This window comes from Sphaerodactylus townsendi, linkage group LG12 (assembly GCF_021028975.2).
Source record: "Sphaerodactylus townsendi isolate TG3544 linkage group LG12, MPM_Stown_v2.3, whole genome shotgun sequence".
In the NCBI taxonomy this organism is placed as follows: domain Eukaryota; kingdom Metazoa; phylum Chordata; class Lepidosauria; order Squamata; family Sphaerodactylidae; genus Sphaerodactylus; species Sphaerodactylus townsendi.
Genome location: NC_059436.1, coordinates 28,911,478 through 28,935,819, shown reverse-complemented (window position 1 = coordinate 28,935,819; position 24,342 = coordinate 28,911,478). Strand labels below are relative to the sequence as shown.

General features: G+C 43.8%; 2 protein-coding genes across 3 annotated transcripts; both read right to left on the bottom strand.

Annotated features, from left to right (window-relative positions):
* Positions 1-5,558: 5,558 nt before the first annotated feature.
* LOC125441514 (pulmonary surfactant-associated protein C-like) lies at positions 5,559-9,064 on the bottom strand. The gene is made up of 5 exons (XM_048512123.1): positions 8,986-9,064; positions 7,367-7,705; positions 7,051-7,179; positions 5,889-5,990; positions 5,559-5,687 (listed from the first exon to the last, which is right to left on the bottom strand). Exons 1-5 carry the CDS (start codon positions 9,046-9,048, stop codon positions 5,559-5,561), a joined length of 762 nt encoding a protein of 253 aa, XP_048368080.1. The 5' UTR covers positions 9,049-9,064.
* Positions 9,065-14,550: 5,486 nt separating this feature from the next.
* SFTPC (surfactant protein C) lies at positions 14,551-24,005 on the bottom strand. Of its 2 annotated transcripts, none has more exons than XM_048513196.1 (6): positions 23,924-24,005; positions 23,064-23,204; positions 20,221-20,361; positions 19,468-19,578; positions 18,355-18,522; positions 14,551-15,246 (listed from the first exon to the last, which is right to left on the bottom strand). In XM_048513196.1, exons 1-5 carry the CDS (start codon positions 23,966-23,968, stop codon positions 18,388-18,390), a joined length of 573 nt encoding a protein of 190 aa, XP_048369153.1. In that variant the 5' UTR covers positions 23,969-24,005; the 3' UTR covers positions 14,551-15,246; positions 18,355-18,387. The 2 variants fall into 2 exon arrangements, with proteins under 2 accessions (XP_048369153.1, XP_048369152.1); XM_048513195.1 differs by having other exon boundaries at positions 18,381-18,522.
* Positions 24,006-24,342: the final 337 nt, after the last annotated feature.

Sequence of the window (24,342 nt, the reverse complement as noted above, 5' to 3'; positions counted from 1 at the left end):
TTTGCCATTTGGGCACATGTATGTCCAGAAAAGGGAATTTTAAGTGTTATCTCCCTCTGCTTCAGGGATTTGAAAAGCTGCTTCTGGACAGGTGAGGGGCAGAATCTCAGCCCCTTCCATGTGTCAACATTATCAATCTGATGAATGTGATAGATCTGCTGTCCAGATAGCTGGATGGGGCTTTTTAGTGGAAGGAACAGCATGCATAGCAACTGAGTTGGGGACATAACCGTACATTTTGCCTGGGTTTTCAGTTGTGCCAGAGATTTGTTTAAAAATGAAGGTGATGGCCTTTCTGCACCATAACAGAATCAAGCGTTCTGGATCCCCTCCAAAATCCAGAGACCTTGATCTACCTTGCTTACTGCCCTGAGTGACCTCATATGGTGATTGAATGCTTGGAAATTTATTTTTAAAACAGCTTTTTTTGGAAAGGGGTAGATGGCTGTACTGTACCACGCTTTGTTTTGCTGTTCTAAGGAAACTAATGCTTGGCTTATGAAAGAATAATGAAAAGAGCCCCTCTGCTCGGAAGCCTGCAATAAATGTGTAAGAATGCAGCCGCTCTTTTGATCATCTCTTGTTCTGTGCCTTCAACAATCTTGACAGGACCAGCAATCAGCAATTGCATCCTATTTCTTCAGATGCAATGTAATGGCTCCTCACAGAAAGACCCCGAGTACAAATGCGGGGTTGACCTGTTGAGCAAAACTAGTGAATGGTTTTTGTACTTTTCTTGTTCAGGTTTGAATTTTACAGAATTATATTTCACCCTGCAATTCCTGCATTTCCTGACTCCTTGACTTTGTTGTTGTCTTGTTTTCTTTTCAGCCTCCTATGTAAAATGACTGCTTTGTGAGGCAACCTGAAGACGTGAGCGCCAGTTCCCCACTTACATTGAAAGGACATTTGTGTCTTCAAGGTGCCGCAAAGCTAGATCTCCTGAATAGAGCTGATCGGTGTTGAGAGCGCAGGTCTATATCAAAGTGTTCTCATGGGGTCTGCCACAACTGTGAATTGCCCATCTGTGGGCTGGATCCCATGAACAAGTGCTGTGCGTGCTCAATAGTCTCTACAATGAGGTATTCTTTCTGTTGTGCTAGCACACTATGTCTTACTGAAAACCATTGATCTTGTGCAAACCAACATGCTAACGCAACAGGAAGCATGCGCCATGTTAAATGCTATCTTGCATGTGCAGAACTTATTCACAACCTGTCTAAGGCCCCTTCTGCGCATGCAGAATAATGCACTTTCAATCCACTTTCATTCCACTTTGCAGTGGTGCAGAATAGCAAAATCCACTTGCAAACAATTGTGAAAGTGGATTGAAAGTGCATTATTTTGCATGTGTGGAAGGGGTCTAAGCCTAGGAGCCTGTGCACCTTCTGAAGTCACTTAAAGACTGTCTTGTTCTAGAATCTAGGCTGAAAATCATTGGGTAATTTTAATTTGTTTTTTCTAGACAGTGTGTTACATTTCCCATTCAAACTGATTTTTTTTATTTGTTTGGCATTTTGTGGCGTTGCTTTTTCCTGCTGTAAGTCATGAAGTCACAGCAGTTGAGAAATCAAAGGAATAAACAGAGCCAAGACACAATCCAACTTAATCAATTTTGGTGTCAAATATTTGCAATTTAATATTTAGTGCATCTTTCATATTATATATCATTGACATGTTTATTATCAGTGTTCACAGTATTTTACAGAATGCAAAGTGACAGATCCCTGCCCCACAAAGCTTACATTCTAAATTTTACATAGAGAAGACACAAAGAAAAGGGAGACAGGAAGAGGAGATACACAGGCAGAATATTTCCCCCCCCGCCTATATTAATTCAATGCTTGATTTGATTTCCTGTTGATGTTTGACAAAATTTCAGTAGTTAACACACCTCGTGTTTGTCAAGTAAAATCTGAAAATAAAGTGACATGCAGTGACAATTACTGCTGAGCATCTGGCAGTGACTTTCTGATAAGCGTTCAATGGTTTACAGCTGATGGCATTTAGCAATGGGCAAAAACAAAGAATCAAGAGAATGCTAATGATTATAGGCTGTGATTCTATGCTATTTACACAAGAGTAAGTCCCACTGAGTATAATGGTACGTGTTTCCATATGCCCAGAGCACTCAGATTTAAAGTCCTATCTTTAAATTTCAAAAAATAAATTCAAAATGTAGTGTTTCCTAAACACCCATATCAGGTCAGCCAGCCACCTTCCCTATCAACTGAGCTATTATTTATTTGCAGCATTTTTAGTTTGCCTTTCTTTGCTGGATTCATACCCAAGGTAATGGTTCTTAGCTATTCTGTACTTTTAAATTTTTTGTAGTATCTACTTCTTTTATTCCAATCTTATTGTTTATTCTTATGGCCTGCCTCCTGAATTTTTCTTTTCCTGGAGGCTGTCTGGGTCAGAAAGATGGGGGCTTTTGCTGCATAGCACAAAACTCTTTCTCTCTGAGTAGGGAGGGGGCAGCTGTAGTGAGAGACATCCTAGCTGCTGCCCCCTTACCATTGCTCACTTTGCTGAACAGGCAAGTGGAGGTTATTGGCACACACACCCATTGTGATGTCACTTCCAGTGCGAATCAGTAGTGACATCAACACAGCGTGTGATTCTCTAGCATTCACATGAAACTCTATGGTAAAACTAAAATCAGTAGGTCCTTGCTCCGTAAAATTTCCTACCTACTTTTGAGGTAGTCACAGCCTGTGTCTGCACTACACCACCTTAAACTGTTGTTTGGGCCAGCAAGGTTGCCAAATTCAATAGTTTGGGAAATTCCTAGAAATTTGGGGAGAGTGTCTTTGGAGGGGAGGGAGCTCAGTCATGATGTGATGCCACACTGTCCTCTGAAGCTCCCACTTCCTCCAGGAGCACTGACCTCAATGGTCTGGAGATCAACTGTAATTCCAGGAGAATTCAAAAGCTAGACTTAATATTCCATTGTACAAAAACAACCAATCCCAAATGAACAGAAACACATGTCATAAAAAAGCTAGTTCATCGGGAAAAGGGGTTTTCCACTAGCCTTCCTGCTGCACTAGTTTTTTACATGGTAGGATTCAGGCTTGCAGTGTGAAACAGGTGTAGCCCAGGTTCAAGATTATCAACACTGTGAGAACTAGGGCAAAGAAAGTCTATCTCTTCCAGCCTGCGCTGGCTGTTGCTCAAACATGGGACCCACCAGGAGGCTCTGTCTGCACACAGCACAAGCCCCTTTTAAAGGACTCTGTTCCTCAGTCTATTATATGCCACCCTCTGGGACTATATTGCTGCCTCTTTGAGTTAGTGTTAAAAAGTCCCTATCATTTATTTAAGCACCTTTGTATTTCACAGTAGTTCATTCAGGCGTGATGATAACATGGGCAAATGGAGTAGGCAGAACTGTCTCTTTCTTTTTGGCTTCTTTAGCCCTCCCCTTCTTTTCTTTTTTTCCACACAGCTAGGAGTCCTTATACTTAGCCCTACATGATGCCAGAGGCAACCTCTCTTCAAGGCAGCAGAACTTGCTGCCACTAAGGATGGGAAGACAGCGGAGCTCCCCGAATGTCACTGCCTTCAGGGAAGTTCTTATTTGTAAGGAGAGAGCCGGACAGGGAGTCTGTGAGGGAACCCAAACAAACTGGGCTGGCTTCTCGAATATATAACTCAGTATTGCAGTCCCTGCTCCAGTCTGCTTACAGCTTTGGACACAGTCCTGTGGAAGATTTTATTTTATTTATTCATCATTAGATTTGGATCTCACCCTTTCTCAGCCAAGGCTGGGCTGTAAAACAATAAAATAATCCATATACAATTAAAATCAGAGCAATTAAATACCCACTGGCATTCCAGTTGCTTTCAGGATTCTTTTAGAAGTCTGGCTTCAGGCGTTAATTTTATGAGCAAATACAAGAAGCACAAATTGGGCACATTTCCTGTAGCTGCATATGCCGTTAACACCTGAAACCACTCTTGATATGCTGAACTGAGCCCAAGGACAAGATCACCATAGTGCTATTTGTTCCTGTTCCATTTAGAAGCAATCATAGGTGATCTAGTCCAACCCCTTACAAAATGCAGGAAATTCACAAATAACTCCTCTCATCCCTCCCTGGACCTCTGCTGCATGCTCAGAAGATCCTAGAGCTTGGTTGACTGTCCTGAATCTGCAAGCTAGAGAAGGAAATAAGATGAAATCGTGGGAAGGTGAGAAACTGCCCTCACATAATTATGCTGATGTCTTCTGGCTGGACCTCTGTTTGAATGCGGGGTTGAAGCAGAGAATGTTACATATCAAGTGATGGTCATGAAATCCAGAGTCTTCTGGAGATAACTGCTCATTGCTGCAAGTGTTCGCATATCTTCAGTGGCTCTGGTCTGAAGATGGTAATGCCTGACTTCATTTACACCAGGCCTTCTCTCCAGGGGGACCCAAAAGGGGCAAAGATGTGGTGGGCAGAGCTGGGGGATATGGTGTGATGCCTGGCTGATCAAGGGGTAGAGTCTGATGAAGAGAGTGAAGGATGGCACCAGTTTGGTCAGGCTTTACCTGGTGGCTAATGGTTGGAGCTTGAAAAGCAAGCATGAAGAAGAAATATAAAAAGTTTGCACTGAGCAAGTCAAAGAACAACCCATCCCTTTGATTTAGGCCCTCCACCCTGAGATATTAGTCTTTCCCCGAAAAACCCTGAAAAGAATCTACAACTCTGACATTTCAGGTCAAACTAGTCAGGCTGTTCAGACCTGACAACCTACCACTTAAGCATTCTTGGTATTAGCAGGTATGGGGTTAAGGCAGTAATGGCTGACTAGCAGCTTGCTAGTTGCAACCGGGCCCTTCCTTGTCCCTGGGATGCCTCTGGCAAGCTACCTTTGACACAGTAAGTGCTCTCTGCTCTCCAAATGACTCCACCCAGGAAGAAGTAGAGACCACTCATAAGATGGCACAAGAGAGACTTGCACACTGCCTTGACATGAGAGGAACTTATCTCCATGCTTCAGCACCTATGGGATGACCCTTGTGCTGGGAAAAGTGATGGTCACATTCTCCAGCCTCAGTGCGGACTGTGCCTCAGTGGGGATAACATCTCAATAAACATGCACAAGTTTTGTGTTTCACTGTGTTGGGGTAGATGAAATAAAACAGGTACTCACCCTGGGCAAATTTGTCTATTGACTCTCTGTTTTTTGGAAAGACAAGTTAGGGTTGCCAGCCACCATATGGTGGTTGGAGATCTCATGAGTTGACAATTGATGACAGAGATCAGTTCCAATGAGGATAATTGCTGCTGTGAAGGTGGATTCTGTGGCATTATAACCCACTGAAGTTCCTCCCCTCTTCAAACCCCACTGTCCCCAGACTTCACCCCCATAATCTTCAGGAATGTCTGAACCCAAAACTGGCAATCCTACATCTGACAAGACTAAGCATATAAACTAATAAGTGATTTGCATGGACACATGTATTGTACACAGATATCTGAAAGGTGCTATTGCATGAAATTGTAACTGCTAGGCCCTTAGGTACATTTGATACCCGCACTGAATATCTCTGTCTATTCACCTTGTTAAATCCAGAAAACCGGGACATGGCTGCAGAGGATGTTAACTGTAGCACCCAAGGTGGAAGGGTCAGCTGGGGGCAGAAGGAATGTCTCTTCTTCCCGCTGCATGGGAAATGTGATGGATAGGTTGGTCTATAAAAGAAATCAATTGAATTAGAACCAATCTACCATTCTTCACTTAGGCCATGACCTGTGCTTGTCTGACAGTCACCCTCCCAATGAGTAGATGACATCATCTTCCCATTTGCAAATCCACCAGAGTTTTCTCGTCAGTAGCATCATCTCAAAATATTTTCCTGTAATGCAACTTTTGTATCATGCTTCTACTCCTACCTGGAATTTTTTCAGGATAGTATCTAGACCTTGGATGTTCCCCTTGTCCATTGTGGTGATGAAGCAGGCCTTTCTTTTCCAGGATTTGTAACCAATCAGTAGCTGTTTGCAAAGGAGATGCTTTCATTAAAATATGACAACATCATTGGTGCTATGCAAGCCAAAAAGTAACTCTAGGGTGGGTCACACTGTACATTTTCCTTATTGTGGAGCTGAAATGAATGTGTTACCTAGCTCTCCTCTGTGCATTTTTAAAGCACCAGGGGTCTGGAAGCAGAGCCTCTGGTAGCAGGGTCAGGCACCTTACAACCAATACCACCACAACAGCCTGCAATCATGGCAGCGTCAGGCAATGGTCACGTTCTCAAGCCTCTATCAGCACCACCACAACAGCTCGCAATCATGGCAGGGTCAGGCACCTTACAACCAATACCACAACAACAGCCTGCAATCATATGGAACTGCTTTAACTTTTCTGATGTTGTAGCACCACCATTGTAAAAGGCCACGAGGTCTCATCGAACCTCAAATAACTATCTGAGCAAGTGATAGTTCAGGGAAGGTCACTGATGAAATTCCTACCAGAACTACCAGCTTCCCTTGTTTTTGGACTGCCAGTCCTAACAGATTTTAATTCTCCAGATGTTCTCACTAATAATACATTTTAAACTCAAATACATCTGTGTTTGTGATCCTACGGTATTTTATTTCAGTTCCCATACTGGAGAATTGACAGCCATCAGATTCAAAGATTTCATATCTGATGCTTTTGAAAATGATCAAGAGATGCAAACAAGTATGTATTAAATGTCTGTTTAAAATGTATTTTACCATATTAATACTGGACATTTTTCACTCGGAGCACATACATTTTGAGATAAACTCACACATTCATAATTTGAGGGGCAAAACTGGCAAATTTTTTGTAATTTTTTAGTTGTGACAGGTATTTTGTTTCAGTTCTGCTCTGGGCAAATGAATGGACAACCAAGGAGTGAACAGGTGGCATGAATTTTACCAGTTGGTATATAATAGGATGTGGCAAACATTTGGGAGATTGCAGCTGCACATTGTCCAGGCACAATAAAAGTGGAAATTGTGTCATGGCACGGCCTGAATGGCCAAGGCCTTTCTCTTTCGAAAACCTGCCTCTAGTGCTTACCTTGCTGAAGTAATAAACGACTGTGGCTGGGTCATTGATTCTATCATCCACGTAGAAAGTGGCCACTTCTTCCTGATCAAGGGAGAGATTCAGCTGTGACTCTCTCCCTTCAATCGTCATTTTCAAGACCTAAGGATGAAGAACAGGACACATCATGGTGAGAATACTTGCTTTTCATTTTCCCCTCTCATCAGCCTGCTTAAAAGTAAAAAATGCCCCTCAATGTGATATTTAAGGCAAGCATAAGGGACAAAAACAATACTGTACTGCCCCCTCCCTGTTCGGTGCCTGCCCTCTTCCCTAACCCTCCACTCACCGTCTCTGTGTGCGCCTGGGTGATGAACAGCCCCATCAGCAGAGCACCCACGATGATCACCACGACAAGGACGATGATGATCAGGACAATCAAGAACCTCTTGATGTTCACAGGGCAGCTGGGGAACTTGGGTAACTTGCACAGAAGACTGGGGAGGCAACAGCAGAGCCGGCAGCAGCATCCACAGCTGGGGGGGCAGCAGCAGCTCGGGCAGCAGCAGCAGCAATTGCCACAGCTGTTGCAACTGGGGCAGGAGCAACAGTCAGGCAAGGAGCAACAGCCGCAGCAGTCGCAGCAGTCACAGCAGCCCAGAAGGTCCGGTTCCAAACCGTGGTGGTGCTGCGGAAGGGGGACATAGAGGGCAGGTTGATTCCCTGGCTGGGTGGCACGACTCAGTACACAGTGGGGTGGATCCTATTCTATTTATCAATTTGTTCATTCATTTATTTAAAAGTTTATACCTCACCTTTCCTCTTGGCTCAAGTTTGAAGTTTTCCTCCAGTCTAAGGAGTCTTCTTCTAACTTAAATGTGTCTTCTATTGGTTGAGTAGCCATTTAAGTTGGAGGAAAATGTTACTCAGAGGATGGTTGGGTCCACCTCCGTTTTAAAATATTTTACAAATAATGTTATTGTTCAGGCATATGGCTCCAGACAACGTCCCCTTTCCACTCTCTGCACCACCTAGTCTGCAGCATGGGGCCAAATTTAATCATGTCCGACACGTGACTTTTCTGGGCCTTACCCCATCGTCTTCTTTCTTGTTTCTTTTCCTTCAAAAGATGTTCATTGTCTTGCTAGTATGACCCAGATTATAACATGTCATAATCTAATTGTGGAATCATAGGACTGCTCAAAATTGGCTTGCATTGTTCTCCTCTTCTCCATTTTATCCTCACAACAACCCTGTGAGGTAGGTCAGGCTGACAGTATGTGACTGGCCCAAGTTCACCCAGCAAGCTTTCATGGCAGAATGGGGACTTGAACCTAGGTCTTGCAGATCCGAGTCGGACCTCTAATGACTACGCCACATTTTTTGCATTCAAAAGGCACAGAGAGCCAGCGTAGTGTAGTGGTTAAGAGCAGGTGCACTCTAATCTGGAGAACCGGGTTTGATTCCCTGCTCTGCCACTTTAGCTGTGGAGGCTTATCTGGTGAACTGGATTAGCTTGTGCACTCCAACACATGCCAGCTGAGCGACCTTGAGCTAGTCACGGTTCTTTGGAACTCTCTCAGCCTCACCTGCTTCACAGGGTGTTTGTTGTGAGGGGGGAAGGGAAAGGAGTTTGTAAACCTCTTTGAGTCTCCTATAGGAGAGAAAGGGAGGATATAAATCCAAATCTTCTTCATATGATAACCTATTCACACGCACACAACTGATTTTAGAGGGACAAAATATCTAGTCATCTAGCCCATAATTGTTGGGATTGTGTCTTTACTCTAACAAAGGTTGTCTTCATTTTCTATGGACTGTTGTTGCTCAGGTTGCTTTGACGCTTACTAGAATTGGTGTTGGAATTCATAGGAGTTAGAACAAAGAAGTAGGGAAACAGCAGGTTCACAGAACTATTTTCTAGTAGGGCTTTTTTAAAAGCATTGTACCCATAAGGGTAGAACTCACCATTGGTAGTGGGTGAAGGAGTGCTTCTTTAGTGACCACTTCCATCTTCTTGCTTACCTCCATGGTCCCACCACCTCTGCTGTGCTGCTGCAGCTCCCAGCCCGCTCTGAATGGAGTGTGGCAAATATATGAAGCCTAGGTGGAATGCCTGCAGCTAAGAGGTTTTGATAAGAAGGTGGGATGGGAGCCAAATTTTCACTTTTGCTTTTTTATGTATAATTTGCGAACTTGATTCAATGCCTCTTAAGAACCAAGGAAGTGGCCTGGGGCCTTAACATTAAGTAGCGGCTAAAGTCAAGCCCTCCACTGATATGGCCTCATTGTTTAGAGAACTGTGAATGTTCATCTCTGAGGGCCAAAGTATACTCATAAGATTACACTTGTGACATCAACATCCCCTTATGAGAATGAGGGGGACTTTTTCCATCACCTTGACTACCTGTTTTATAAATGTTTTGGAATGTTCAAAAAAATAACTGGAAAACTATTTCTCTCTCTTGAACGTTCAAGCTACAAGATCCTACAAATTACAGTCATTTGGAACAAGGAGATTGATTCTTTATTGACTCACAGTGTAGCTGATAAGTTGATTATATCCTTTAGGGGGGCCCCACTGGCTTTCACCAGCCAAGATGGGCATGGGTCCAAGGGGCAAGTAGTAGGCTTCACAGCTTCCAGGATCCTCTCAACATTGGACTGGGAGATTCACCTGAATTGGGCCAAAATTGGACCTGAAGATGGCCAAAGGGCCTCCACTTCATTAATTGTATCAAAGTTGGCAGGAAGGTCTTGGTGGAGGGACAAGATTTTATCCACGAAATAGCTCGCAAATGCCTCACAGCTGATAGCCAAATATTGAGGAGCTCTCTATATAATCAATCAGAGAATTACCTTAAATAATGGTGCCGGGTAAGAGCTTGTGGATGTGATGCTGGTTACATAGAACTCTTTCTTAGCAACCTTCACCTCCACCTCACAGACTTTCATAAATATCCTAGAAGATGTTCTTGCTCCCTTATCGTCAGTACTCCGCCAAACTTGCTCTATCTGCACAATAACCAAAGAACATGTGATCTCCAAAAAGTACCCAGTAAAGCTGCATAACTGTGCAGAAATTAAGATCAGCCTAACTTTTGCTCTAGGTTTTTCTAAATAACTTGTTAAGCAAACATGTTATGAAGAGAAGAAGAAGAGTTTGGAGACTCAAGGCGGCTTACAAGCTCCTTTCCCTTCCTGTCCCCACAACAGACCCCTTGTGAGGTAGGTGGGGCTGAGAGAGTTTTGAAGAACTGTGACTAGCCTAAGGTCACCCAGCAGGAATGTAGGAGTGCGGAAACACATCTGGTTCACTGGATAAGCCTCTCCTACTTAGGTGGAGGAGTGGGGAATCAAACCTGGTTCTCCAGATTAGAGTGCACCTGCTCTTAACCACTGTACCACCCTGGCACCCTTATGGAGGTAGCTGTGTCTGTTGTTCTTGACATGAACTGGTCACAACACACAAAGCTGTCATCTTTGATCAGCAGTGTTTCCCCCTTTCCTTTAAGCTGTTTTGGTGGAAGATTTTTATGATTTCTTTATGTACAGCAGCTCAGCTCCATGTTTTTAACCTCTGCCCTGTCTTCCTTGTGCTTGCCTTCTCATAGCTGACTTTGAACTTGCCTCTGTGTCCTTGAACCTGCCCTTTAAAGAAGGCCAAACTAGGTCTTGAGGAAATGTGGAAATTCTGAAGGTTTAGGAGTCTTTTTATAAACTGCAAAGTCATATGACCAGGGCTCGAGGAGAGTTGAAGTATTTGCTTTCTAGAACATGCTAGTTTTATTTGGTTTTGTACTTTTGAGTGCACATGTGTCCTTCCTCAAGACGTTGTGTTTGTCAGCTCAATGATACTGACAATTTTTTTTTTTTGGCATTAGTTCTCTTTGCTTTGGCTGATTTGACTTTTACGACTTCAAATGTTTTTAAGAGGTTTTTGTACAGGTGAGGGTCCTTGTGTTTTCCCCAGTCACATAATAGAACTCTTTGTAAGCTATGCCAAGAACATGATGTATAATGCCAGCTGCCAGAGAGCTGGGACAGAACTAAAGGAATGTACCCCAGGAACATCAGCTCACAGTTGTTTTCACAAAGCAACCCAGAGGGAGTATAATACTTGCACGCACCCCACTGAGAAGATCCAGAAAAATGCTGTATTGTATTGTTAAAATATGATGAGCATGCATTGCATTAATTAGTTAGCCTCCATCTTCTCTGCAAAGATGCTTTCATGCCAGGTTAGAGACTGGAAAATAAATGGGAGAATGGAGAGCAGGGCTGGAGCGAGGGGGAAATGCGCCTGGGGCAAGCATGCGCCCTGTGCCCTGTCATGCCCCACCTGCCACGCCACCCCACGCCCACCATGCTCCGGAACACCCCTGCACCGGTGCATGCCCAGTGCACCACACACACACACACACCACCCCCTTGGCGCTAAACCACTGCTGGAGAGACATTTGCTAGTTACATGTTTGCTATGGAATCCATATGCAACTCTGACACTTCTTTGTCTATCAATTATCTGTGCTCCTTCTCTTTTAATCTTGCATTTGGGGTAGATATTTATATACACTTCTGCCTTCCCCTGTCAGCCACAAAAAGGCAAGGTTGTTGTGTTAATAGTGGTCAGAGCTCACACAAATCTGAACTAAGCTTTTAAAAAGAACTCCCCCAACAAAGGTGAGGAAGGGAGTTTCAACTGAGAAGACATTGTTAACAACAAACCAGTGATATATGGCATCAAAGGTCAATTGAATAATCCCAAAGTTAGCAGGAGTGAGGAACACACTTTTTTTTCCTCACAAGTTCAGGAAAAGTCTGACTATTATCTCTTTATAGAAGGGTCAAGTGGAAAGTGACCCCTCAAGAGTCTGTGGATTTGGGGTATGTGTACAACTCCCTGCCCCTTTCAGGCATTCTTTGCTCCCACCTTCAGCAAGAACTGGGGGGAGTTCCATTCTGAGAGCTGGTAAGTCTCCAGACTTTCAACCACCCATACAGATAATCTATTCCTTGGGAGAAGGTGAGAAGCATGTTTCTTTCTTATGAGAATGCAGTCCCTCAGACAACCTGTGAAGCTTCCCTACCCTCAGAACACTCCTCACTGTCTTCTCCTTCTCCACAGGTCTCCTCTCACCATCTACTCCCAAAATGGGCCTTGCCAGGCCTTTTACTCCCTTGATGCTAGGTAACACCTTCCAATCTTACAAGATGGTAGGGCTCCTAGGCCAGACTTCTCAAAAGGTTTTATTTTACCATCTTCCTTCTTTGTCCCCACAGATTTGTGCTCTGAACACCTTTTCTCTTATCTGAATGTGACTGAAACTGTGTGTGTGTACTCAATGTTTCTCTCACAATTCTTCCTCCTTCACATTCCTGATAACTACTTAATGCTCTGCAGCCATTTGAAATGGTAAAATAGCATATGTATTCATGTACCACATAAGGGAACCTGTGGAATGGAGGTACCATATATCTATTTATGTATTTATGCAGCATATGTATTTATATACCACACAAGGGAACATGTGGAATGGACTATGTGCCATGGTCTACAAGGCACATGATGTACATATTACAAAGAATATAAAAAATGCAAAAGATAAAATCAATCTGGATATATAGGACAGAGGGGAAGGAAGCAATCTTCTCACTTTAAATACTTTTTCTTTTAAAAGTTCCTCCTATGGTATTTTGAGTTTGGTTCCCTTAAAAAGGTCAGCCAGGGACATTTCTAAAGAATCTTGATAGCTGTAGCTCCAGTGCCTATCTGAGTTGGGGAAAGTGACAGCTTGCAGCACAAGGCAGCTGCAGTTTTGAGCTGGGGGCCGGAGCTGGAAGTCTCTAGCTGCAGCTGAAATGGGAAGGCAGCTGGGGTGTAAGAGAGCTGTACATGTTGCTTGTTCATCCTGAATGACTGCGCAGCCAGCTTCTTGTTTACTTGTGCCAGTATGTGATCCTTGTCTATAAAGATGCCTTGCAGTTCCATTGCTCTGTCTCCAAATAGGGTTGTCAACATACCTGGAGAAAGATGTCCCAGCCCTATTTAAAAGGTGGCATTCTTTAACTCCACGCCATGAAAAGTTTTAACTGCCCATTTCTGTACGTTAAACTTATATTTAAAGGGATAGTGCATCTTTCTCCAGGCCTGTTAGCAACCCTGTCTCCAAAGGAAACAAAATCTGGCAGTGATGCTTATGGGATTTCTCACTGCTTAAAAAGAGCACCACAATGTATTGATTGGGCAGCACACTCCCTGTGCTAGTTCTGCCTTCACAAAGGAGCTTTGGATTAATGTAAAGGCCAATGCTTTCAGCCTAAGCAATACATTCTAGATTCGTGTACCAACTTCCTTGTGACAGCTTCCCCATTCATTTAGGAGCCAATGTAGTACAGCTGGACTCTGTTTACCCCCTGCTGCTCCTTACAGATTCCCCCCCCCTTTTTTTGCTGTCAAGTCACATCTGACTTATGGTCACCCCAATAGAGTTTTCAAGGTAACAGACTTTCAGAGGCAGTTTGCCATTGCCTGCCTCCACTTCATGACCTTGGTATTCCTTGGAGGTCTCCTATCTAAATACTTGCCAGGGCAAATGCTGGGAATGTGTGACTAGCCCAAGGCCACCCAGCAAGATCCCATGGCAGAGTGGGGATTTGAACCTGAGTTTCCCAAAACCCAGCCCAACACCTAAACCACTACATCATACTGGCTGTCCCCCACAAATCTTCACTGTGACTTTCAACATTTCTGCCAGATTACTATATGGACTTGGGCTAAGGATTTTAATGACAAAAGGATCCTAATACTCCTCAGTGAGTGCAGAGATGTAAAGAGAGGGTGCCTTGTTCTGTTCTAGGGTCCATCAATGCTTGGAGATGGTGACTTCTTCTGCCTGAAGGGCATTGGTTAGCTATTCTGCTGCCCTGAAGAAGTAACCCTTCTTCTCAGGGTTCTGTACTTGTGGAGTTAAATAAAGCAAATATCACACAAAACCATCATGTTATTCTCTCAGTCAACAAGAACCAGTTGGGATAGGGCGCCTCGAGTTTTTTGCCACATGTGGAAGGTGTATGTAACAAAACTATACAGATGTGAATGGTTGTTTCCTTGTTTTTATGTAAAATTGTGGGTCATGTGCTAAGTGTGCAGTAGTTCCTTAATAGGGTTGTCTTCTTTTAATTTCAGTATACTACCTGCTAGGGAGGGACCTAGTGGAGGGTTTGGGTGAAATTGGGTGAAATCTAGAATGATATGGGGTTTACTGGCTTTTCAGGTCCCAATACTGGTTTATCTTTCAGACCATGGTGTTATTAGTTCAATCAATACAAACCTGGCTGGGGGGCAACTGAGACCTCAAAATATAGGGATCTTGAATAGTGCAGTACCCTGGAAAGGGGTGGATAATTATATAATAAACCCAACCAATTCCTTGTTCTCTCTTTGCCATGAATAGTTTCCCATCCATTTGTGATTCTACCATGCAATTGTACAACCAGATGAATGGAAATCAGGAGACTGACCAAATCTACTGCAAGAAAACTGGTTTGTTTTATTGTACAGTTCAAGTCCCAAATAGCCCCCAAATGCTGCTAGCACAAGATTGGGTAGGAAGCAACCACCCCGAACACCTGAAGCTGATTGGAATAATGTTCTAGGTCTGGTCCTTCAAACGACATGCAGTAGTTATTTCTGGCTTCTCTGTACCACATGAAAGGGTTTCTCCCTTGGGTCTACTCAGCATGTGGAAAACTCCCAGAGATATCAAATTAATTAGTAACACAATAGTCACAGAGCTCGTTTGTTCTCAAGAGTCAGTGATTAAATCTTGAGAGTCAGCAGTACTAATAATCCCTTTGCAGCAGGCCAGTATATATGTTGTAGGCTGCCCATGTAAGCACAGAATTGAACACCGAGGATCTCAGATTTCATGTTTTTTTAAAAGTAACATGATCCTTTTCTTGATGGTAATCGAGAAAGAAAGAAATATAAGAGGTAAAGAGTACCAAATAGGAAGAAGGATGATTATGGCTGCATCCTATGAACACTTCCCTGGGAATAAACGCAATTGGTCAGTGCACACAGCTGAGTATGTCTGCCTAGGATTGCTCACTACAGTAATCATGAGGAAAGGAACGGTCAGCTTTCATGCAAAGCTTCTTCATTTCGTGTCTTCTATTTCCTTGTCTGAAACTCAGGCGCATTCTTCACAGCACAAATAAGACATCCTGAGGACAGAAAAAAAGACATTTCAGAGAGGAATTCTGCACAGCTTTTTCCCCACGATGTCCTCAGGATGCCTTATTTCTGCTTAAGCCATCCTATTTTGAGGATTCAAAACTACGTTCCTGCAGCTTTTTGCTTAAGGTTTTTCCAGGACGTTTGCTTTGCAGGCTCCATTGCTGGGTGCCTTTACAATCTGAAAAGTACATGGTAGTACTCAACTCACCCTGCCAATTCTAGCAATATATAGTTTTCCCCTTTTACATTTTTTTTGATGAGCTGTCTTCAAAGACATGAAGACACAATATGGAAATTGGCATGGATTCTGAAATCGTGTCTGTGTATCTTCGAAGACAGCTTAACAAAAATAAAAAATAAAAAAGGGGGGAAACTATATATTGCTGGAATTGGCAGGACGAGTTGAGTATAGCCATGTACTTTTCGAGCTGGAAAAGCACTCAGCAGTGAAGCCTGCAGAGCAAACGTCTCAGGGAAAACCTTAAGCAAAAAGCTGCAGGTACAGAGAATCCCTGCAGCACCACAAAATGTCGGACACGAGAGCTTTGAACTTGGGTGGGAGGAAATGGCGGGGAGGGAAGCTCCTTTCTCCAATGGTGTCTTTTTTATCTGTCCTATCTGAACAACAAATGAGGGGTGGCTTTTTAAAGACGTCCCCGGGACATCTTATTTGTGCTGTGCATAATAGGCCACAGTCCTTTCAAAAAATCTGATTTGATATGACACATATGTAAGCTTACTTGTTTTGTGAGCATGTGTACATGGTCATACAGAGTCCCACCCTGATATTTATTCAACATCCACAGTTTGTGTCTTATTAGCTCTGGGCTCAAATCCAAACTCAGCCAGTTCACTTGACATCTGCTGAGGGGAAACTGTTCTCTCTCAGCTAATCTACCCCAGAGAAATGCGATGACAAATGGGATCTCCCCATGTATTCCACCTTGAGCTCTGTGGTGGAAGTGTGAGATACCCAAATGGTTAACAGCCCTCGGGATTAGCAGCCCCATCCTTAGAATCTTGGGAGGTTCCTGCATTTCCTCCGTGCTGCTGGTAAGTCTCACTTGGCATGAAGTTAATTGTGGGGGAGTTTAAGAAAGGATCGTAATTCAGCGCTGTAAATTATGCATGCGGGTAGGACTTTCCTGCTGTCAGCAAGATGAAGATGTTCCTTGTGCATTCACAGGAATGGGGCACTGGTACGTACAGTGGTAGATACACAGCAACCATCACTGGAGCTGTCTTGGTTTCCAAGTACTAATTTCAGTTAGTTATTTTTATACATTTAAGACATCAAAATGATATTGTGTAGTAGTCTCTTTTATCCTTGAGAGACTCACAATATATATTTGTTGTAGCTTAAACCGTTCTGGCTGCAGTGGGTCCTCTCCACAGTGGCATTTCTCCTGAGGAACCCTTGCAAACTGCCACTGAACTCTGTGCCTTCGGGGAGTTTATTAGGGCACAGTTCATGCAGGGCCCTGGACAAATGTTTACACTTCACTGTCGCTCCTTGTGACCTATGCACTCCTGTTCACAATTAGGCAGGTTGTCCTTAACTGGAAGCATTAATTGACAATACTCATCTTCTTAATGAGGAATCTCTAAAAGATTGCCTGGAGGGTTCCAGAAACAGTCTGAAAGCTATAGGCTTAAACTAATTAGACACCATCTAGGGAGAAAAATTAAGATCAGAAAGGGCACTAAGGTGAAATGTGAATACAGTGTGGCTCAGGTACATAAGGCTGGGAGTTATTGGTCGTTTCCCTACTTACCACAAGCTGTGCGCTACTCCCCCCAAGCAGCACGGGGTCCCGCGGCACTCCCCACTACAGGGGCGGTGACAACGCAGCCGCCCTGATGCTGCCGCTCTTGCGCCCCCTCAGCTCGCGTCATTCCTGGCGCTCCTCAAAACGGCGCCTTTTGATGACCCCGTGCAGAGTGTGGGGTCGTGCGGAAGCCCGGGAGTGCTCCAGAGATGACGCGCGCTGAGAGTAGCGTGCAGCAAAGGGTGGTCAAGTGGGGAAACGACCAATGTTGATGCTGTCATTATCTTGAGTCCATGTCACCTGTGCCACATGGGCTTCCCACTGGTGCGCACTTCACCCACAGCAATGTGAAAGCTGGATTTTTTGTGGCACAATGGAGACATTTTTTTTTTGTTAACCCAACTGTTGCTTTTCCATGCTTTATTTATTATAGGGATTTTTTTTTGCAAGCAGCATCAAAAACACAGCCAGCACGAGACAGCAGATTTAATAAAAATGATCAATGAAAAGGTCTGTCAGACTGGCATTCCAGACCATCAGCTAATAATTCTGAAAGGCAGTCCTCTGAGATTGAGCCAAGTAGGCTGGAAAGGGTCTCACGCATTTCCATTGCCTTGAAAACTTGATGGCTTAGAACCAAGCTACATAGTCAGCAGCCTGACCTGATGCTAGCCAGTGGTGGCAAACCTTTGGCACACCAGATGTTATGGACTACAATTGGCCATGCTGGAAAAGGCTGATGGGAATTGTAGTCCATAACATCTGGAGTGCCAAAGGTTCGCCACCACGGTGCTAGACTGTCCCACTTCGGATTGTTGGGGGAGGCCTGAACGTTTGAGTGTTCCTCGTACATTAACAAAAATTGCCATGTCATAACTGGCATGCAAAGCACAGGAATGCTGCTTAAATGCCTATTTTTATCCTTAATGCTTAAACCCCCACCTTTAAACCGAAGTGGTATCATCCAGCAACATGAATCGGCTGATCATGTAGGGTGGGAGAGGTTCAGCACTAGGTGGAAGATTAATTACATTTGTACTCAAAAACATGACCCTAGTAAGCTTCAGAACTGTATATGAAGAGAAATACCCTAAGGCTGATTCCGCATGGGCCCAAAACAGCGGTGTTAAAACAGTATAAACCCTTTTACACTGTTTTAAACTTTTTTACACCATTTTCACACCGTTTTTACACTGCTGTTTTTGGCCCATGCGGAACCAGCCTAAGAGTCATTGCAGGAATCTTTCAGACAGCAACATCATTTGTAGTCAGCTTGATTTGTAGTCAGAATTGATGGGTAGGTTAGATCTGGTTCTTGGCCTTTACCTCTGTCTGACTGGCTTGTCACCCACCTCTTCTCTAAGCCCAGTAGATGGGAACACTACTGCAGAGGATGTTCATTGTGGTGCTCAGGAGAGAGCGATTGGTCAGTAAGACAGGGAATCCCTCTTCCTTCTCCTTAGTCTGCTGGTGGGGTGGGCTAAGAGACTTGGTCTAAAGGAGGAAAGAAAAATGTTATAGTCCCAGAACTTGAACTGACAGCACCCTCTTGCTATAACTGTTATGCAGAGCCAGAATTGTTCGCATCATGGCTATTCACTCTTCAGAAGAGATGTTTTTGTGGGGCTGAGATAAACCATCTGTCAAAGAATGTTAATGTGGCAATCTCTATAACCCTGCAAGGAAAGGGGGGTGGGAGGGAAAGCTTCTTGTGAACTTGGCAAGCACTGCCCCTCCCTACAACCCCTCTTCATCATAATTTAAAAAAGTATTGGATGGTACTGTTGTGATGCCCAGGAGCACAATGTTCATGTTCCAGCAGTAAGCCCACTGCATCCAGATGCTGGGGATTAAGGGCAGAGGATTTGGTTGTTACCATGGTGCCCTGCTTATGAACTTCCCCATCTGGACACTTTTCCTATTGTTAGTCCACAGAAGTAGATCATGTTGGCTAATTATACTTAAGCTGTCACTGCAATCCTAAACAGAGTTACACCTTTCTAAGTCCATTTAAGTCAATGGGTTTAGAAGGGTATAATTCTCTTTAGGAAGGCACTGCGTCCCCCTTCAGATTGCTGGTTGGGCATATGCCTCCCAATATTAAAAAAATTCTATGCACATGGAAAAAGATGTTAAGGCGAAATTTCTACCTAATTTTCTTCCTGGTTTATCAGTTTCTTTAGTGCAGAACACAGATCCCTGACCTTGTTGAACCTTTGAACACTTACAGATTTTGAGAACAGGTGGTGGACACCATAAGATAACTGCTAAAAATGGGAGGGAGGGCCACAGTCAACCACAAAATGACTGCCAGAGGAGTTGGGCCCATTACAAAATGTTTGGAGGTTCTAAGCCAAGTGTTCCCCTGTGATGGAGACAACTCTTTCTCAATAGATGCTCCCTGCAATTGCAAAGGTGACTCTTCCTGGTGGACCTCACCTGAACTTGTTGGAAAGCCTTGACGATAGCATCCAGGCTTTGGATGTTCTCCTTGTTCATCTTGGTGATGTAGCAGGACTGTCCTGGCCAGGACCTGTACCCAATCAGCAGCTGTGCAAATACAGGGTATACTTAAAACCTTACTCTCAGTCTCAATAAAATCATCTTCTCACACATAATTCTGTTTTCTCATTCCTTCCCGTCCAAGGATCCAAACTCGTGTAGCATTTACCTATGTTACTTTCTCTTACATGTAGGTAGGAAACCAAAAGATGCAAAGATCTCAGCTGTGTGGGATTTTCAAGTGTCCTGCAGTTTCACATCAGCTCCTTTGCCAAGGTGGACCTTCCCATCCTTAATTCAAGAATTCTCGTACTTAGCATTAAGACAGAATTCCAATCGTAACTCAGTCACAGCGACTGAAGGCAAGTCAGAATCTCTCAGCTTCACTTTCTCGTCTAGGAAAGTGGGAATAAGTAATCACCCGGATTTCCCTTTCTGTAAATGAATTGCTGCAGAGATGATAAATATTTCAAAACTTTGGAAGTACCGTACAACTCAAAAGGAATTATTTCTGTCACCATGAAGATGAAAACGGGGGAGAACAACCTCAAATAAGAACAGGGGAGGACCTACATTTCTAATAAGGGCCTGAAAGCATCTGAAAACCCTTGTGAAATAGCCATCTGATGCTCACTTTTGTCATCAGAGATTTCCCTTCAGAAGTTACCCAGCATATTAAGCAAATCTTACATTACTGTAGTCATACACCACTGTGGCGGAAGTATTGCCATCCACCCGGGCATGGAATGTTGCCAGCCTCTCTTTTTGAGTCATGGAAAGATGTTGCAGAGAGCCTTCTCCATCCAGACCTTGAATGGTCATTTGCAGGACCTATATGGCACAAAGGAACCATGAAGAGCAAAGGAAAGGAAATTGTGTGGATCAGAAGAAGAGGTCAAGGGAAAAATCTATTGTATCGTATCAAGTGAGACAATAGCCATGTTATGAAGAGCTGGTAGCTAAGGGTGTTGTTCAGCAGAAGAAAAATGCTTTCTTAAATAAGCATGAGCGGCTTTTAATGACTGGTGATTACTAGTTGTTGGAACATTCCATGAGCCTAGATTGGAGTAGCCAGCAGAGCAACTGAAAGTTTCATTTTTGATGTTGGCTGGCAACCCTTGAGCATTTTAACTCACCTGTATTCTCTCCTGAGAAGGAACCCCCTTGGGACAACCTGGATAACTGGGAAATTAAGAAGAGTGTGCACAGTTGCTTTCTCTAAACTGTGTATGGATCACAGATCCTCCTTTCTCTTCCAGCACACATTGTGCTGCTTTTACATGACTCAACTTAAGATAGTAGTTGACAATGAGGTCTTTGCCAGAGCACTTTTGACTATCTTTCTAGTCAAAACAGGACAAGCCAGAGCTGTACCCAGTAAATTAGGTGGAAAGAAGTAATCCTAACATTGTTTCTTCTCCCTTTAAGAACTTAAAGTGTTTGTGCATCTAAGAAAAGGGACATTTTCAGCAGCTGCGAGATTCGAGTCAACAGGGATGCCAGCCATTGACATGGATTAAAAAAAAACAGACCCCAACAATCAAAGAATACATTGGTAAAGATCAAAATAATGTTATCTTATGGAACATTTTCTTATTGGTGTGGATTAACATAATTTTTCGAGATGGTGATGGAAAAGCTGAGCAGCAACTTGCTCTGAGGGCAGGAAGCCAGGCCAAATAACCCCCCTCAGTGTCACTGTGCTTTCAGCCGAACACAGTTCAGCACACTCAGCACATTCAGCTACTAAGTACTGTGGGTGGGGAGTGGGGGGGGGGCGCTGAACATTGAACATAGGAAAGAACAGGCATACCGAGTAGTGAGAACAGCACACTTCAGCAGCAGCAGCATTTGCTTTCTTTAACCCACTCAAATATCAATTTTCCAGGGGAGAGGGCATAGAATAGGCAGCCTGCACCACACACAGAAAGTGCTAATTAAGGAACACAGTTGAGAGTGTTGGAATATAGCAATCCCCTGGGTACAAAAAAAATGACAATAAAGAAGATCCTGCAGGGGGCAGCAATCTCTAGCTAGACAGAAAGGTGGGTGGGGGGTACACCTTATTTCCAAAGAGGCTTCCTGTCAGTGGGCAGAATTCTATTCTTAGGCTTTTCTAGAACAGTCCAGAACTCTCAGCTAGCAAGGCAGCTGGGTTCATGTCTTCCCTTTCCTATCCATTTTGAAAGTTCCACAAGTTAAGCTTTGCTTACTTTTAATCAGTTCAGTGTCCTGACTGCTGCATAGAAAGCAACCAACTGCACATTCTTCTTCACAACTGGCCTGTAATGTACTGGGAAATTTCAATAATTTAACAACCGGTTCCAGAGCTGAAATTCAAATAATTTAACAACCAGTTCTGGTGCTGAAATTCAAATAATGTAACAAATGGTTGTTTACAAGCTCCATTTTAACAACCGGTTCTGCCGAAGTGGTGCAAACCAGCTGAATCCCACCACTGGAAATTTCCCAGTGAGTTGTTGCCATGGAAACCCTGCTGGTGGTCAAGGATAAGCAGAGTCGAGCCCCAGTAGTGTTGGCTGCACTGCAGGGTGGCTCAGGCCGACCACAGGGTCAAGCTTGCCTGGTGCCTCCTCTTCCTCTGCTTGCTGCTTGCTAAGATTACCAGGAACGCTCCTCGTTCCTTGGCCGCCAGTGAGGGATAGGGGGTAGAGTTGCCAGATTCAGGTTGGGAAACCCCTGAAGATTTGGGGATGGAGCCTGTGGGAGGACAGGGACCTCATTGGGGTGCAATGCCATAGAGTTCACCCTCCAAAGCATCCATTTTCTCTAGGGGAACTGATGTCTGTAGTTTGGAGATGAGCAGCAATTCCAAGGGAGGTCCAGTCTGGGGATCTGCCAGCAGTAATGCAGTTGGAGGCAATGAGCAAGCCTCCTCTTATCATGGTCACCAGGGTAAAAGTCATTTACTTTTCTTGCTGATACTTTCCATCTCTTGTTCATATATGTGTGTGTGTGTGTGGGGTGAAGAGACTCCCTGCAGAAGATGGGAGGTGCCACTTCAATGCTTTGTTGCTGGTAATCTGTATCACTTACTTTAACCACAACTGTCTCCATCAGCCCTATTCACATCTTACAGTAAATAGACATACAGCTTGCAGGTATGTGCCTACATCTGTTCATAAATAAAGACCCAATGCATATTCATATTACAAATGAAACCAGAGATCAGAACCTGCAGAAATGTACATTTTCAGCCACACGTTCAGCTGTATGTGAGTTGAACACAACTTGAGCATTTTTCAATTGAATTCAATTTATTGGATTTCATAGGCCATCCCTCTACTTCCCGGCTCAGAATTATTCAACAGGTATAAACTTAATCAACGCAGGGATAAAAACAAATCAAGCGTACATGTATTGGATGTGAATTTGCTGTAACCTGGGATTGTTATGGGTTGGGTCAGAGCTGTGCAATTCCTACCTGCTGCACAGGAGCTGCTTGATTTTGGTATGTTATACTATCACAATCCCCCTTAGGGTTTGCCCATATCTACAGCCAATTTACATACCGTTTCAGTGTGCTTCTCTGTAATGTGCAGGCCCATCAGAAGAAAGCCCAGAACAACTAAAACGATCACTACCACCACAACCACAACAATCAAGAGCTTCTTGCAAGGGAGTCCAGGGAGCCGGGGGGATGCAGTATAATCCTGCAGCAGCAGAAAGAAAGATGGAAATGGAAACATTATGATAATAACAAATGTAATTTATTTCACCTGAGGTAGAACAATTAACTTGTGGCAATGATTTAAAACGATAATCAAAAACACCCTGCAAATAGAAAAGTGATGTCTGGTTAAAGCCAATGTTGTTCCCCTCCCGCTTCTCCCTGCTAGATTTCTGTGCTGAGTGAACACTTTTTTTAACAAGGAGCAAGTATTCACTCATGGGAGTCCCTCCTGTAGACTGAAGTAGCACAATCCAAACAAAGTTTTTCCAACTAGGCCACAGGGGAAAGCAACAAAAGCCAAAGTATACACTTTAGAAGGAGTTGTGAAAGATTGGAATTGATTCACACAACCGTGGCTGCCATTTTTCATCCTCGTCCAAGTGGCCCTACTAACAGGAAGCTTGGGTAGTAGATGAAGAGCACTACTGAAAGCAGAACAACGGGAGGTGAACAGATCTGACTCAGGGCACAATCCAGTTTGGAAAGTTCTTCTGTAGAAGCCCTACTGAAATTAACTGGAATTGCTCTTGTGCAACTCCTATTCATCTCAACCGGGGGAATGCCCCTCTGATGTGTTGCTGTTGGAATTTTGGACCTTAGGAACTGAAAACCCATGAGACAACCTGGTCACTATTGACATGGGTTGAAAACCAAACCTGCCATCATAAGAAAGAAATTGCTTCAGAAGGAGAAACTTACAGGCGGCGCCTCCATAAGAAGAACCTCCTTGCCATCTGTCGCCATCCTTGCCAACTCTGAGCAGGTCCTTCTGTGCGTTGCTTTGCTCCTTGGACAACTGATATTTATATCAGGTGGTGGGAACTGGAGTGCTGTGGTTAACACTTAGTCTGTTGGACTGCACTGTTGGCTGAGAGCCACTCTTAGCTTTGTCCTGTGATTTCACTGTTTTTCACTGAGTCTTTTCAGAGACAAGTTTGATAAGTGGCATTTGAAGTTAAGTCAGCCTAGAGCCGCTGAGGATCTTGCCCAAAAGCACAAGGGCTTCTTAGCAGCAAAGGACCTCTTTGTCTTTTTAAGCTCAACGTCAACTTGCTCTGAAAGGTTAGTCACGCTTCCGCAAAGTTACAGGCTCAGCATGTCAATACAAGCAGGATTAA

Coding starts and splice junctions, on each gene's coding strand:
- LOC125441514 (XM_048512123.1), bottom strand. CDS start 9,048: ATGGAGGTAAGCAAGAAGATGGAAGTGGTCACTAAAGAAGCACTCCTT. Junction 7,706..8,985: donor TCCTTCACCCACTACCAATG/GTGAGTTCTACC, acceptor CCCCTTCCGCAG/CACCACCACGGTTTGGAACC. Junction 5,688..5,888: donor CTATCCTGAAAAAATTCCAG/GTAGGAGTAGAA, acceptor TTTCTTTTATAG/ACCAACCTATCCATCACATT.
- SFTPC (XM_048513196.1), bottom strand. CDS start 23,968: ATGGCGACAGATGGCAAGGAGGTTCTTCTTATGGAGGCGCCGCCT. Junction 23,205..23,923: donor TTCTTATGGAGGCGCCGCCT/GTAAGTTTCTCC, acceptor CTGCTGCTGCAG/GATTATACTGCATCCCCCCG. Junction 19,579..20,220: donor TGGTGTATGACTACAGTAAT/GTAAGATTTGCT, acceptor GTATTTGCACAG/CTGCTGATTGGGTACAGGTC.